This window comes from Rhipicephalus microplus, chromosome 6, assembly GCF_043290135.1.
Source record: "Rhipicephalus microplus isolate Deutch F79 chromosome 6, USDA_Rmic, whole genome shotgun sequence".
NCBI lineage: Eukaryota > Metazoa > Arthropoda > Arachnida > Ixodida > Ixodidae > Rhipicephalus > Rhipicephalus microplus.
In genome coordinates this window covers 176,605,342-176,620,027 of record NC_134705.1, presented here as the reverse complement: position 1 = coordinate 176,620,027, position 14,686 = coordinate 176,605,342, and the positions used below count along the sequence as shown (strand labels likewise).

Sequence of the window (14,686 nt, the reverse complement as noted above, 5' to 3'; positions counted from 1 at the left end):
GAGAAGTACCAGGGGTTTTAGCGGGAACTAGCTAGCACGGCTGCCTTTTGTGGACGAAGGCCAGGCGTGCCACATTTCTATGGGCAGAACAGGCATTTTTTTTTTTTTTTTTTTCATGTTGTAGCAGGATGAAGTAACTCGCATCGCCAACGCCGCTGGTTTCCATTGTTTGTTCTCATGCCGGCCACACTCCTCGCCTTGCAACCTGCAGGTTCTCGCTAGAAGACTCAGAGTCCCAGGTGGTGTTAGAAGAGAAGACCAACGCGGGTGTCCCACTCATCAAGGGTGCTACCCTTCTGAAACTGGTGGAGCGGCTGACGTACCACATGTATGCCGACCCCATGTTCGTGCGCACTTTCCTCACCACCTTCCGCTCCTTCTGCCAGCCGCACGAACTGCTGGATTTGCTCTCCGAGAGATATCCTTTTTGAATATTATTGGTACTGTTTTCTTGTGACAAAAAGAAGTGCAGACATTCAACCTGACACAAATGCCGACCAACCAGCAACGTCAACAACGTACAATGAACTTCACCCAAGTCGCTGCTTGCCTGCAGTGGTAGCCCACTGATTGAAGCATTGCTCTGTTGGGCTTGTCATATCAATTCCAACCATGGCAGCAGGGTTGCAAATTGGGGGGGGGGGGGGGGAGAAAGGGGAAAGGGGGTCGCTACGCAGTAGTTGTTGAAAAACTAAGAAAATAAGTAAGCTGATTCAGTGGTGTTGCCCTTTTCCTATCCCTCTGCCTTACCCTCGCTTCCCTTTCTCACTCTTTCCTATACTATACACGATTATGCTTGCTCCCTATTCTCATATTTATTTTGTGTGTGTGTGTCTATTTCCTTCTATCTCTGTCTCTCTCTGTCTGTGTACTAGTTTCATTGCCCAGCAGATTTATTGCATCCCACGCCTGACAAATCGGCACGCATGCGAGGTTGTGCAAGGTTGTGAGCGTTTTTCTTAACACGTGCGCACGTTTGACATTCCCGAGCCTCAAGCTCCCCCCTTGGCCGAACAGTGTGAAGGAGCAGAAGCCGAAGCCGCACGGAACCTGCACCGCGAGTGCCTGAAGCGCTTCCGCAAGGAGTACAGCCAGCCAGTACAGTTTCGGTAAGCTGTTCACTCTTGTGTCAACATTCAAGGTGTATGTGTAGCTCGTCAGCGTTGCAACGTGAAGCACATCCGAATTCCCGACGGCAATTGCAGGTGTAAACTGTAATGCACTGTAATCGAGAACTGTTGCCAATCATTGCAAATTGGAGTTGTATGTGCATGTGTGCGGTACCTCAACAGTTTGTTTTGTAGTATTTCTGAATGCCACTGAGCAATGACATGTGCATTCTTTGGTGCCTCTATCGCCTGCAGTAGTAGCTGGCACTTCATTCATGCCGTTGGTTGCACTGCTAACCAAAGATTCACAGCCTGGCCACGTTTTTTCCTGGCCCTGTGGAGCTGTGCTGTTTGCACTTCTATACCAACTGCTCTTCTATAGTGGCTAGTCGTGTGTCCAGTCTCGTGGGCATGTGGTCAGTCGGAGAGGTCTGCAACAATTTAACTTCATCAGTGGCCGCACCGAAGCACCTGTGTGCATGAACATGGGTGTAGTATACGGAGAAACACATTTACATCGAGTAATGTGACACCATCACTTTGCCTAGCTGTATACAACAAGTTAAGTCTTCAATTTGCTCCAAAATTTGCACTAGAGTAGCATTGTTCAATCGCATCGCCACCTACACAGTGGTTGGTTGTTGGAGCCCGGCTTCAGCTCTTGCCTTGCTGTTGCGACGCAGAGTGCTGAACGTGCTGCGACACTGGGTGGACCACCACTATTACGACTTTGAGCGGGACCCGACGCTGCTCGAGAAGCTTCGCGCTTTCCTCGACCGCGTCAAGGGCAAGAACATGCGCAAGTGGGTTGAGTCCATCAACAAGGTCATTCAACGAAGGGTGAGTCTGTGTATTTTCTTGGGCATTTTAGGGTGCTGCTAAAGGAGGATGGTGCAAAGCTGTGTTGCCTGCACTCTCACTATCTTAACTTCCTGGTTTCCACAGTTGTGAGGTCTTTTAAGAGAATAGTCGGCGTTTGCCAAGATGGGAGAATGGGTGCATTGTTCACATTTACATGGAAAACCCTTCATTCCTAGTGTTCATGATGCTGAGCTCTAAGCAGTGCCTGCATTTCTCTTTTCTTTGTACGTAATGTGTTTGTATACCACAGTTGGTACATAGTTCGACACTAACAAACCCGATTCCATCAGCAATGTTACAGTGGGTAGTATTCTGTTACATTGAGTGCTCAAGAAACTGAAAGTTTGATATCAGACATGTTTGCAGAACTGATTTTTAGTGCCGCCACTTATAAGTGCACTGTGAAATGCCATTCGATCAGGTTCCACGTTGCTGTCCTGAATAGTTAGGCAGTGCATCTCATGCACAAAGGCAGCAGGAGCTGTAATCTAGGCAAGGAACAAAGGGATATCTGTCACCTAGATAAGTATCATAAAGACAGCAGTCAAAGTGAGGCCCTTCATATCTTATCCGAAAGCCTCTCTGTTAGGTCTTGCGTCGGCTTCAGTGCTTCAGAACGTATGCATGCAGTGCATTGGTTCTACAGTAGTTCCCCTAACGGTTGGATCAACCGCCCCGTCATTCACAGAGCGAGCAGTTGGACGAACCGAGGGAGATCACCTTCGGCTACAGCCCACCTAACATCGAGTGGTACCTGTGCAGCACTCCGGACAAGTTTGACATTCTGACTGTGAGTCGCACATTGCACCGTCTTGATTGACTGAACGCAACCATGCCCCGAAGTCTCGCTTTATGGAAGGGTGGCCGTGCTATACCTTTTCGGGGGATACTATTTAGTTCCTTCTTCATCAAGGGAAATGAGCTTATAAAAAAAAATCGCATTAATGGTCACAGGGTTTCCATAATGCAGGTAGCAATCCCTCATATTGTAATTTTTGCAGCTGTGTCTGTATGATGTAGAAGACGTAGCAAGTATTGGCCTGCCGTGGTTTACCCCCCGCACCATTGATGAATTAAGTCACCCACTCACTCAGTGCCATCCTTCTGTTGCACAAGAATGTTGAATAATATTAAAATAACATTGACAAAGCCTTCATGATGGCATCGTTTCAATGGTTACAACTACCTTTGGATAAAAAGCTGTACACCGTGCACCACTTGCGTTGACGGTATTGTTTTCGTGGCTACAGTGCCCTCCTTCCGTGCGGCTATCATGATACTTGGGCAGTATTGACAAATGACAATGTACGTCATGCTACGGTCGTTTGTTTCACAGCAGTCTCAGTGTCGTGGAAATGTAAATGCCGAATTGCACGTTCAGGTAACGAGTGGGGTGGCTGAGATCACACTCACGTGTGATGCATGACGTGCACAAAATTGCTGCACTCTGAAGACGCTGTCAGTGCCACTTAACTAGCATTCCTGAAAGTGTTACTGACGAGTTTCTCTTTGCGTCTTTACCCACTTTAGATTATTACCCTAAGATGAAGATCGTCATGTCATACGTTAATCATATTCAAAAGCTACATGCTGTTGAGTTGTGCTTTCATCTGATCTGCTTGGTGACGAGGTTACGTTGAACAAACTTGGCAGCGACATTTCTCCGCACTCCTTTTGTCCCATCAGCTCCACCCAATCGAGATAGCGCGCCAGCTGACCCTGCTCGAGTTTGATCTGTACCGAGCAGTAAAACCGTCCGAACTGGTGAACGCTGCCTGGACCAAGAAGGACAAGCACAAGACGTCGCCAAATCTCCTCAAGATGATTCATCACTCATCTAACGTAAGAATACGCTCACACCTCATTATAACAAGGTTACATCTGTGACGAAAGTTAGTTTGTTATATCAGGTTTAGTCATAACACTGTATCATCTATTGCCAGAGTATTTTTTTATTTAATTTGTTATAACCGATATTGCAAACCGATAGGTTTGGATGTATCGTTGATTCATGCATACTCGAGGAGTTTGCTCTGAAGAAGGAGTTGGTAAATGTTCATTCTTTTTTTAGTTTAGGCAGATTTTCTGCAAATAAATTTTGTTGAATAGTTAGAATAGTCATAGTTTGAGTAGTCAAAAGAGTCAACACTTTGTAGCAGTTGCACAAGTTAGCGCAATGTTGTGGGTTCAATCAACGGTAGTACATAGGCAAGAACACCTCTTTTTCGTTGTTTTGATGCGTGTTCATTAACTTTAGGTGGCCAAAATTAAGTCTGGGAGTCTGGCCCTACTTCAGTCATCATTTATTCGATTGACTGGTACACTTGTACAGGGATAATAAAGACACTGGAGCCTTCTGTCAGTGCTGTGTTCTACTTTTTTTTTCTTTCGCTCCGAACTTTTCGAGTGATACTGACTTTTCATTCTTTAAGGGTCGTAACTTTTAACCGTAGTTTAGCCTTGGTTTTGATAGAATTGGGAATTTGAAAATTCGTTATTTTCAACGGGATATTTCGTTTCAAATGGAACAGCGTGCAATAGTTTTGCACATATCCAGGGCCTTTTTTGTGATAGGCAGTGCTTGGAAATGTCGATAATGTAATTAATGGTACCTCAAAAAGATGTCAACCCACGAGCAAGTTGAATAATATGAGCGCTAATCATTTACGTCGTACCGCAACAATTGCACTGCCTGAGTTTCCTCTGCTATTATTTATCAGAAACTCGTTGAGCTCGACAGGAAAGGAACACTTGGTTGCGGGAATCACTGTTAGTCGTCCACGCGTGCAGTTTTCCTTTTGGCTGGAGCGGTGCATCGTGGAGACTGAGAACTACGAGGAGCGGCTGGCTGTGGTGTCTCGCATGCTGGAGGTGATGCTGGTGCTGCAGGAGCTCAACAACTTCACAGGCGTCTTTGCCGTCTCCAGTGCCATGTCCAGTGCCTGCGTCCACCGGCTGGAGCACACATTCAACGTGAGTTGGTCGATGACTTGCGTGCAACTCTGCATCGTTTGCTCAAGCAACACGAGTGAAAACCTTGGGCAGTACTGGTACTAACTGCACGAATTGTGGTAAGTGCACCGGCAGCGGTGGGCGTTTTACATGCACTGGCAATGTATTGAGGACGGGGCTCTCATCTTGTGTGCACACGTGTTCTTATTTGTGCACTTTGCTTTGTGTTAGAGCAGACACACAAGGTATATCTTGTCATTGTTGTGATTCACACTCAAAAGTTTGTTTACATGCCATTCATTCCAGAAGTGTGGTGTATGTCTAGAACAAAATTGGCTGCTAATTGTGGCAGCAATTTGGCAGCACTGGTATGTCCAGTATGTTTTCATTCTTTGTTCGTGCGCTGCTACTGGATAATCAAAAGTGACTAACTAGACCTAAATTGCGGCCCTCGCGAAGAAAAAACTTCCACGGGCCACTTTGCCACGCATAAGTACTCTTGTACTTATGCGTGGCTCGACCCTTGTCTGTTAGACATGCTCTTTCTCTGCTGCCGGTTGCACTTTCGAAACTTCTGTGAATAAAGCTCTGGTGGTCAATTCTACAGGGTTGCCCTAGTGCATTTTGACCTTGTTGCAATCCAAAGTGTGTAAAGCAGCACTTGCCGTGCTTTTGCAGAGTATCAAGTGCAGCCTGAAGAAGGCGCTGGACGAGGCGTTCGACCTGTATTCCGATCACTGCCGCAAGTACCAGGAAAAGCTGCGCTCCATCAACCCACCCTGTGTGCCCTTCCTCGGTGAGGGACTATCTTCTGCAGTAGTTTGTCCATTTTCGGGCTTCTATTACAGTGTTTTTGTGTTACAAATCACATGTAGTCCTTTGTGATTCTTTTCTTGCTTCCCATGTCAATCAAGAGGCTTGGGCAGTGTAGAGTACTGTATCTACTCGCATGATAGGCGCACTTTATTTTCCAGAAAATCGGGCTCCAAGATCAATGTGCGCCAGCTACGCTGGTAGAATTCCCGAAAATTTCATTTCTGTCTACAGCATAGACTGCTGATAACTTATACATCGCCGAATTCATGAATGTCTGCACTAGAGCCAAAATAACCTGCTTCATAGGCTCCACCAGCGCAAAACGTGTGAAGCATACAGTCTTGCGTGTCCAAAAATCGAGGCATGTGATGTGTTGTGCGCTCAAATTTCCAAAAACTAGCACAGATTCGGGTTGCCAACGAAATGAACCTAAAAAAGAATAAGTATGAAAGAAAGTGCCATCGTGAAAATTTGCCGATTACTTTTCAGGCGATGTAGATTATGCATATTATCACCACCGAACTTTTGTGCACAGAACGGCACCCATCATTCCATTTCACGGTCGAAGCGGCATCAGAGAACTTGCAATACATGCAGTCAACCAACGCAACAACTCGACTACTCATCTGTTCATCGTCATGTGCACTTCCACCCTGCTTAAGTGGTTTCTTGCTGGTAACAAGGTGTTGCTAAGCCGCTCCATGGTGGCTTACGAGATGGCGTGCAGCGTAGTTCGAAAGCTAGGCTCGCGCATTGGCCCTGGAGATACGCGCATACGCATGCAACGTCTGGCTCGGCACCGCTCGCATTTCGCGAATTACTTCTATTTTCGGTTTCTCGTAGAAGCGCAAAACTGCGACTGTGAATTCAACAAGTGAATAATACACATTAGCCGACTTGTATACCATGTACAGCTATGGCTTAATTAAGCGGGTAATAAATGTGTTAACCTAAAGGTAAAACGAGTTCTAGATTCTAATTAACTGCATTTAAATAAAACGAAACTGCAGTTTATGCAGGTGTGGTTTAACAAGATCTTACTGTATTTTGTTTTGCCTGGTCGGTGACTACATTCAATGTGCGCAAGCCTCGCTGCTGCTGGAGTCTTGTATTCTGTTCGTTGACGCAGGCATGTACCTGACAAACATTCTGCACATTGAGGAAGGCAACCTGGACTTCCTTCCCAACCATGAAGGCCTCATCAATTTCAGCAAGCGCCGCAAGGTGGCGGAGATCACTGGAGAAATCCAGCAGTATCAGAACCAGCCATACTGCCTCACCGTCCAGCCGGAGATACGGGTAAGGCATGCGGTTCTGGACCTCTAGGCTTCCTTCCATGCAATCAGTGCAACTGCAAACCATGCAGGACACTTTGTTTTGAGCCGACAACTTGTTGGGCTGTGCATAAAGACTGCACAGCCCAATGTCTGATAGTGCTTGTTAGCTGTATCATTGACAAGGATGTCTCTTTTTCCCTCTTCCCACGTGACAGCAATTCCTGGAGAGCCTGAACCCGCAGGAGGACATGACGGAGAAGGAGTTCACAGACTACCTGTACAGCAAGTCGTTGGAGATTGAGCCCCGCGGCTGCAAGCAGCCACCCAAATTTGTGAGTGCCTCTCATTGCCAACAGCATTGCAAAGCGGCCCATTCTGTAGAAGCTGGGAAGGCTCAACGTACAAAGGACTGGTTTTGTTGGTTGTGCATATTTGGAGAACAGCGAGATAAAAACACAGCACACACAGAAAGGGAACGTAAACGGCGCTGGCTCACAACAATCGCAATCGTTGTGAGTCAGCATTTCTTGCGTTCTCTTTCTGTGTGTGTCGTGTCTTTTTTGCGCTGTTTTCTTAGCTGCAAAGGCTGTATCCTTTGCTAGCTAGCAGCGACGCTCTCCAGTTTCACTGTATCCTTGCATAGCTTCAAAATGGAAGTGCAGTTTGTAGTTTTGAAGGGCTGGTCCATTTGCACCTCGAAAGATTAGGGTCACGTCGTCTGAATTGAAGTGTCACGTATGTCTTCGTTAGAACGTCGCCTCTCTGTTGACCCTGGCTCTGGCCAATGCAATGCTGGGAAAAATAGCGAAAACGGCGAAGTGACACAGCATAAGTTTTCCATTGCTTGGCAATCATTTTGTTGACCTAACTGACTAACGTTTCATCAACCCTACCTATTGCGTGGCACGGTCCGGTTCGTTTTAAGGCAGCGGCCTTAGTTGCCTTATCAAATTGGGAAATTGTGCATCATTGCCACCGTACCTTGGCATCTGTGTCAACACGAGTGATGCAAATCGTCACGCAATGACACCACCTTGTGACATTGCAAGTCATCAAAATTCATGTGGTCATCATGGCAACACATAATGCAACACTACATGATGGTGTAACATGGCATCGTCAGTTGGTCATATGTGGGCCAATCAGTGAAGTAGTGCAAAACCAGTTTGGGTGCGGAAAACCTACACCACCTTCGATCTTGGAAGCCATGCGAAACCACATTAGACGCATATAGCTTTTGAAGGGAACAAGAAGGATCGACGGAGGAAAAAAAGAAAGAGGCTTCTTTCTTCGAGTTGCATTTGGCGTATGGAACACTACTGAGCTTCTTTTTCTTCTAAGTGTAAACTAGAATATTGACTACCCCTGTAGACATAGCCAAAAACAAGTTCATTGTTCGTGACCTTGAGTGATGCCATCGTAACAGGCCTCTGTTTACGAGTGCCACTAGTACTAGGTAACAGTGTGGGGTTGGTGGTTTCCTTCACAGCCGCGCAAGTGGCCCGACCTTCCGCTGAAGTCGCCAGGCATCAAGCCGCGGCTGACGCGATCGGCGGGAAGTCACCAGGTGCTGCCCAACTGGGGCGGTGCACCTCCAGCCTCGGAAGGGGAGGACGCCACGCCTCCAACCAGCCCTTCCACTCCCCTGACGCCACCCTACGTCCAGCACAGTGACTCGTGTGTGTTTGCACCGGTCCTGATTGGCGCAGGTGAGTACTTCTGAAGAAGTAATTAAATAAAACAATAATGGTTAGCTGGGGCTCCCATATCATCAATAGTATGAGCGTTCTGTGTCAAAGAAATATAACAGGATAGGTGTGCAGAAACAGACGCAAAAGAATGCAAATGGGAAACAAAAGCAAAGCACCACGTAAATTTTTCTACATTGAATCCTTCCTAACTACAGTGGAACCTCCATTATATTCTGCAACGATCTGCATTTTGCGATAAATCGGTTAGTTCCCAGCTACAACCCCCTATAAATACAGTCAACTGCCGATTTTTCGGACTTTCTAGGGAGCGAAAAACCGTCCGAAAATTCGGGCAGTCCGAAAAAATGAATGCAAGCAACAAAAAACGCATTATTTTACTGATAATTTTCAATGCAAGCAAAAAAAACGCACCATTTCGCTAATATTTCTCAATGCAAGCAAAAAACGCACCATTTCATTGATATTTCTCGGATCAAGAGGGTCAAGGTTGAAGTACCAGACTTCAAGAACTCTGCCAAAGCATCAGTGGTGTGGCTCTGAAAAGAGCCGTTTAAAAAAAAATGCATGCAGCCGACAGCGGGTGCCGTCAGGGCAGCCGGTGTTAGAGCTGCAGCTGCTTGAAAAACTTGTTGATCCTTGTTTGAACGGCGTTCCGCTTGCATGTGGTCACATTCGCCTTGATCTGAGCGAGGGTCATGTCATCACTGTACACCGATGACAGCGTCATCAATGCTTGCATCAATGCGGCGGTCGTAGGTAGCGCAGGCGCTGGTTCCTCTTTTTCGACATTGGAGTCGTCTGAATCCGCCATAACCTGACTATTTCGTCGTCGGTTATCTCTGCGCAGAAGTCGAGCTTATTGTCAGCGTCGATGAACCGCTCAAAAGTTATTTCCGGGGGCATGGAAGCACCGGCAGAGTGGAGGTCGATAATATCGTCCATGAGAGGGCACAAGTCAGTCATGCTGTCGCTTTCTTCAGGCAAGTCTGCTGCCTCTGTGTCGAGTACGAAGCCCGCGTGGCGAAAGCAGTTGCGAAGCGTGTCGTGCATTACTGCCTTCCATGCGTTCGCAAGCATTTCGACAGCTGACCGAAGGTCAATGCTGTAGCCTTTCCCGTTTTCCGAGCACAGCACCATGTGGTTGAGTATACGTGAACGGTACAAAAGTTTCAGATTGCGGATAACGCTTTGGCCCATCGGTTGGAGTCGTGTTGGGCAGCATGAATTCCAGCTGGATAGCCTTCAAGTTATTGATGTGACCATGAGCAGCACAGTTGTCAACAAAGAGCCGAACACGTTTGTTTTGTTGTTCAAACTTCCTGTCCAACCTGCGGACGTAACTCTCTAACAACTGCTGCGTTACCCATGCCTTTTTGTTAGCTTCGTATAACACTGGCAGCGTTGCCCCTTTAAAACACCTCGGGCTCTTGGACTTCCCGATTACTAACAAAGGAAGTTACTCGCTGCCAGACATGTTGCTGCCGACAAGAACTGTCAGCCGTTCTTTGCTATGCTTGCCACCATGGCATGCGTCACCAGAAAAAGCGAGTGTTCTTTCCTCAGCAGCTTGTAAAACAAGCCAGTTTCGTCGCAGTTGAAAATGTTGTCAGCTGAGAACTGCTGCAACAAAGACTGGAGTTTTCCACTGCGGTACTGCTCAATAACAGCACTGTCGAATGCGCCGCTTTCGCCACACATCTTCTTGAACTTGAGGTCATTCCGATGCTTAAAGTTTCTTAGCCATCCATCACTGAACTTAAAATCCGTGATGTCCACTCGAAGCGCGAGAGTTTCGGCTTTTTGTTTCAAGATGCAGCCCGAGACTGGCAACCGCTTGGAAATCATTGAATTAAGCCACACGACGAGAGCGTCAAGCTTTGCATGAACACTTTGGCTTGCATTCATCTTTTGGGCACCAGACAGTTTTTCAGCCGCTTCCAAGATGTTGTCTTTGTTGCTCAGGAAATCGGAAACTGTTTGCTTGGAAATGCCGAACTCCTTGCTCACGTCAGCCTGCGATCGGCCACTCTTCACTAACTTAATAATGGCGGCTTTTTTCTCCATCGTTAACCGACGGTACTGTTTTCTGCGCTTCGATGCCATCCGCGAGGACGACGAAGGCGGAGTGGGGGCCATCGCAGGCAAGCGAAATCCTCACGATGTGAACAAAGAAGTTTGCTGACGAGCGTCGAAGCACCTAGGCTTAGCGTTGCAGAGCACACTTCACATGATCGCACAACCACGCACTAGGCTAGCCAAACACCATGTGGGCTGCGCAAACAAAACGGCGCGACGGCAGGCAACGGTGCCTCAGGTACTCTGCAGATGGCGCTGGTAAATATTAAAGATAGCCAGCGTGGCCAGACCAAATCGGTGTGTGACGGTTAGTTCTAGTTCGAAGTGGTGAAACGCTTCGCGAAAGCGCTGCGCGGGAAACCAGAGTGGCACGCACGAGCACAAGCGCTAAAGCGAAAGGAACTTTATTGGCGACAAAAAATTTCCGGGTGGATAGTTACGATTGTCAGCGAAGCTTCCTTGCACGATAAACACGGCCAGTGTTAGAAATCTCTGAGGCCGTGTGTGTTTCTCCGCTAACGATCAACGAGTCCAAGCAACAGATGCCGCCATAGTGGACCAGCGCGCTCATTTATGCGATCGTAATCGCGTGTGACGCAGTTGTGGTCGTTTCCACTGGAGGTCACTGGTGGTTTCCGACCTTCCGTCGCGTCAAAAAGTCCGGAAAATTGGACTCCGGGGGAGTTCGAGCGTCCGAAATTTCAGACTTCCTGATACATTGATTCCTATGGGGCTCGTGGCGGTGCCGCGAAGATGTCCGAATTATCAGGCATGTCCGAAAATTCGGGTGTTCGAAAAACCGGCAGTTGACTGTAACGTATTAAATAAGCGCAGTTATACGATGCAATTTTACCTTGACCCTGCATCGTATGATGACTCTCCGATGCCTTCCGAGCGAGAAATTGCCTTTAATACCCGAATTTAATGCCCACCAAATATTCACCGGTGTGAAAGAAATACAGCCGAATCCTGATTATACGACTCCCGGGGACCCCGCAAAACCGTCTTATAATCTGGGCATCGTTTAATCGAAAGACTAAGATAAAGGCAATGACACTCAGCTTTACCAAAAAAAACTGTTACAGCCCACTGTACGACCTTGATCCTCTGCAAGGAAGGTAGATTAAATTAGTCTTGCCAGTGGCCGCTAGTGGCAGCATTACTTAGTTAAAGAAGGTGTGAGTGCATCTTTATTCTCAACTTTCTACTGATAGAGTCCAAAAATTGCCTGCACATGAAAACGAAACTGAAAACGCATTGCCAAAAGCCCCCCTCTGAGAAATCGGACGCAGTGTCAATATTGTCACATACATTAACATCATCTTTAAGCTATAGTATTTAACAGTGCATGAAGGACTAAGACAAGAAAAAAAAAATTCAGGCAAGCGTTGTCTTACAACTGAAGTTTATTTCAAACTGTAGTCAGTGCTTGTCTGTGTTTCTTTATTCTCCGTGTCCTTTCTTGCCCTGTTACATTTTATTCGCTACTCCAACTAAATGCTCACCACCTAGCGGCTGCACCAGGAAACGGCGCTAACAGGGGGAACTTTGAAATGAGATATGTTATCATGTTGTGCACATTGAGAAGCGGCCGCATAGTTCCTTTATTTTCGCCATGCTGCACACGCGAGCTCGAAAAAGAGGAAGGCGCTGTTCAAAAGTACATCGAAGTGTGCCACAGTGTGTGACATGGCGGTGGAAAGATGGCAACGTATCTTTCTATCACTTCCCCAAGGATGAAGACGACGCGCAACGTAAAATGGCACAAATCAGAAATTTGCACATTGGAAAAAAGGTGATGCACAATACAGTACTGGTTTGTTCTGATCAGTTCGTTCAGGACGACTTAATTCTTCTCGGTGAGTACACCCTCATTTAGCTTGTGTGCGTTCTTATCAATACTCGGCCTTCTCTGAGCACGGAGTATAGTTTCGTTTGTATAAGCAAGCGCTTTAGGAAATTTCTTGCATTACGTGTGGGACTTTATTTTTGGCATATGCTTGTTTTCTCTGGAAGTCGTAGTGCTACCCCCATTTTCAAATTAAGCTGCCGTAATCCCCCCCCCCCTCCAGTATTTTTTATTTTGAATGTGTGCATATACACGCACACAAACGTGCACACAAGAGTCGCTCGTGCATATCGTGTATGTATGTTTGTGTATGTATATATATATCATGTCCGTGAATTCGGAGTGTGCGTGCATATATCTGCTTCGAATATCAATGACTGCCAACATAAACAACTGAAAGTGAGTGTTTGGAAGCACACGACCGTATTCATTAGAAACTAATGACATGGATCGCAAACAAAAAGAAGCATTCCTATTATGTACAATTGAAACTACGATTTGCCTTATCTCAAGATACGCTGGCCCTGGCATATAGGTCTGTTCTGAAATCAAGTGAACGGCATGCGTATTCAGCTTTTTAAAGGAAAGCGGAACTCGATGGGATGCATGCAATTGGCAGCGCGAGCCGCAGCGTAGTTACCTCGAAAACTGTTAAGGCTCATCAATATGGCGGCACTCAGCTCACTGCAACGCTCATGGCGCGCGTGCTAAGTGCGAACAAATTTTGTTTTTTGGGAAGAATTTATTTCTGCTGGAGTGCTTTGAAGGCCCATTTTATTGCATTTCCCGACCGAATTTGGCGTTAGTAATTTGAGAATAGTTGCTCAGAGGTACAAACGGCCTGAAAATAAGTTTTGTGAAAAATCCATTTTTTGGCCATGTTTGATCGTTCCAAGACTCGCGTCCCCCCTAAAGTTATTCGAGCTGGATCATTCAATTGAGGTTTGCACTTTTTTTTTTACAGCTTTGTCTCCTGCAACGACACCGTCCGCACCACCGTCACACCCGCCTCCGCCGCCCCCGCCATCCAATCTGCCACCTCTCTTACCGCCTCCTCCGCTGCCCCCACGAAAGAAGCGAGACTCTTCCACCTCTTCGTGTGACCCCTCATCACCGACAGGGACAGCCTTCTTCGCCGACGTTCCCGACCAGCCCCCACCGCTGCTGCCTCCGCGTGAAGGCCCACCGCTGAGGGACGCATCTCCGCCACCTCCACCGCTTCCGCCGAGACGAGATGGTGGCTGGACCCTGCCCAGGACGCCACCACGCACCATGCCACCTCCGCTGGACCAACACCAGTCACAGCGGGCTCTGTCGCGTCGAAACTCTGCCCACAATGGAGATCTGGCGGCGCTATTGGCGCAGGGGCCGCTATTGCCTCGCAGGGATATCCCAGCCGTCTTGTCCCCTCCTCCCCAGCTCAGGCCACCGCCCTCGAGCACTCCTCAGCTGCCCCCCAAGACACACAGGCAGCCGCAATTGGTGGTCAACCACAATAGCAGGTAGCCCCCGCCATCACCCGGGGGGGGGACGATAGACGAGCTCTGCTGATCCGTACTTTTTTTGTTCCTGAAAGTGAAGAAGACAATTGGCACGCGAGTCACGCTGACACCGGTTAATTTGAATTAGAACAGGCCGAGGGACTAGAGAGCCGAGCGGCATCGAAAATGATTGCGGCAACGTCGGAAAGCCGGGATCGGAAAGGCCCCACTGTGATGACTACTGCATCTCCAGGTCCCTTCACTCGGGTCACCTGCGACCGAGCATCTATAACGTCGGGGGCCCCGGAAGCAGGCCCACGTGAACGACTTCTGCCCAGACTACGCTCTTACGTGAGAGAGAGACTGTCCTCGTTGAGTTGGCCCACTCTGTCTGGACTACAGCATCGTTTAACGAAGCGGTACCCGAAGCCTTTGACCGAGAATCCGAGCAGCGCCTTGCCATCGCAGGAAAAAAAAAAGTGTACATAGACCAGTGCCTGTGGACGGCAGGACCGGCAGGCGGGCATTCATTTGTGATTTTTCTTTTCCCTTG

General features: G+C 47.7%; 1 protein-coding gene across 1 annotated transcript in view; it reads left to right on the top strand.

Annotated features, from left to right (window-relative positions):
* LOC119167070 (Son of sevenless) overlaps positions 1–14,549 on the top strand; it is a 35,383-nt gene extending 20,834 nt beyond the window's left edge. The window contains exons 13-23 of the mRNA XM_075867107.1: positions 212–418; positions 975–1,109; positions 1,793–1,949; positions 2,659–2,760; positions 3,657–3,812; positions 4,761–4,943; positions 5,601–5,718; positions 6,868–7,037; positions 7,231–7,347; positions 8,505–8,724; positions 13,617–14,549. Of these exons, the coding sequence (XP_075723222.1) occupies positions 212–418; positions 975–1,109; positions 1,793–1,949; positions 2,659–2,760; positions 3,657–3,812; positions 4,761–4,943; positions 5,601–5,718; positions 6,868–7,037; positions 7,231–7,347; positions 8,505–8,724; positions 13,617–14,158 (2,107 nt within the window). The 3' untranslated portion in view covers positions 14,159–14,549. The remainder of the gene's footprint in view (positions 1–211; positions 419–974; positions 1,110–1,792; positions 1,950–2,658; positions 2,761–3,656; positions 3,813–4,760; positions 4,944–5,600; positions 5,719–6,867; positions 7,038–7,230; positions 7,348–8,504; positions 8,725–13,616) is intronic.
* The last annotated feature ends 137 nt before the right edge of the window (positions 14,550–14,686 follow it).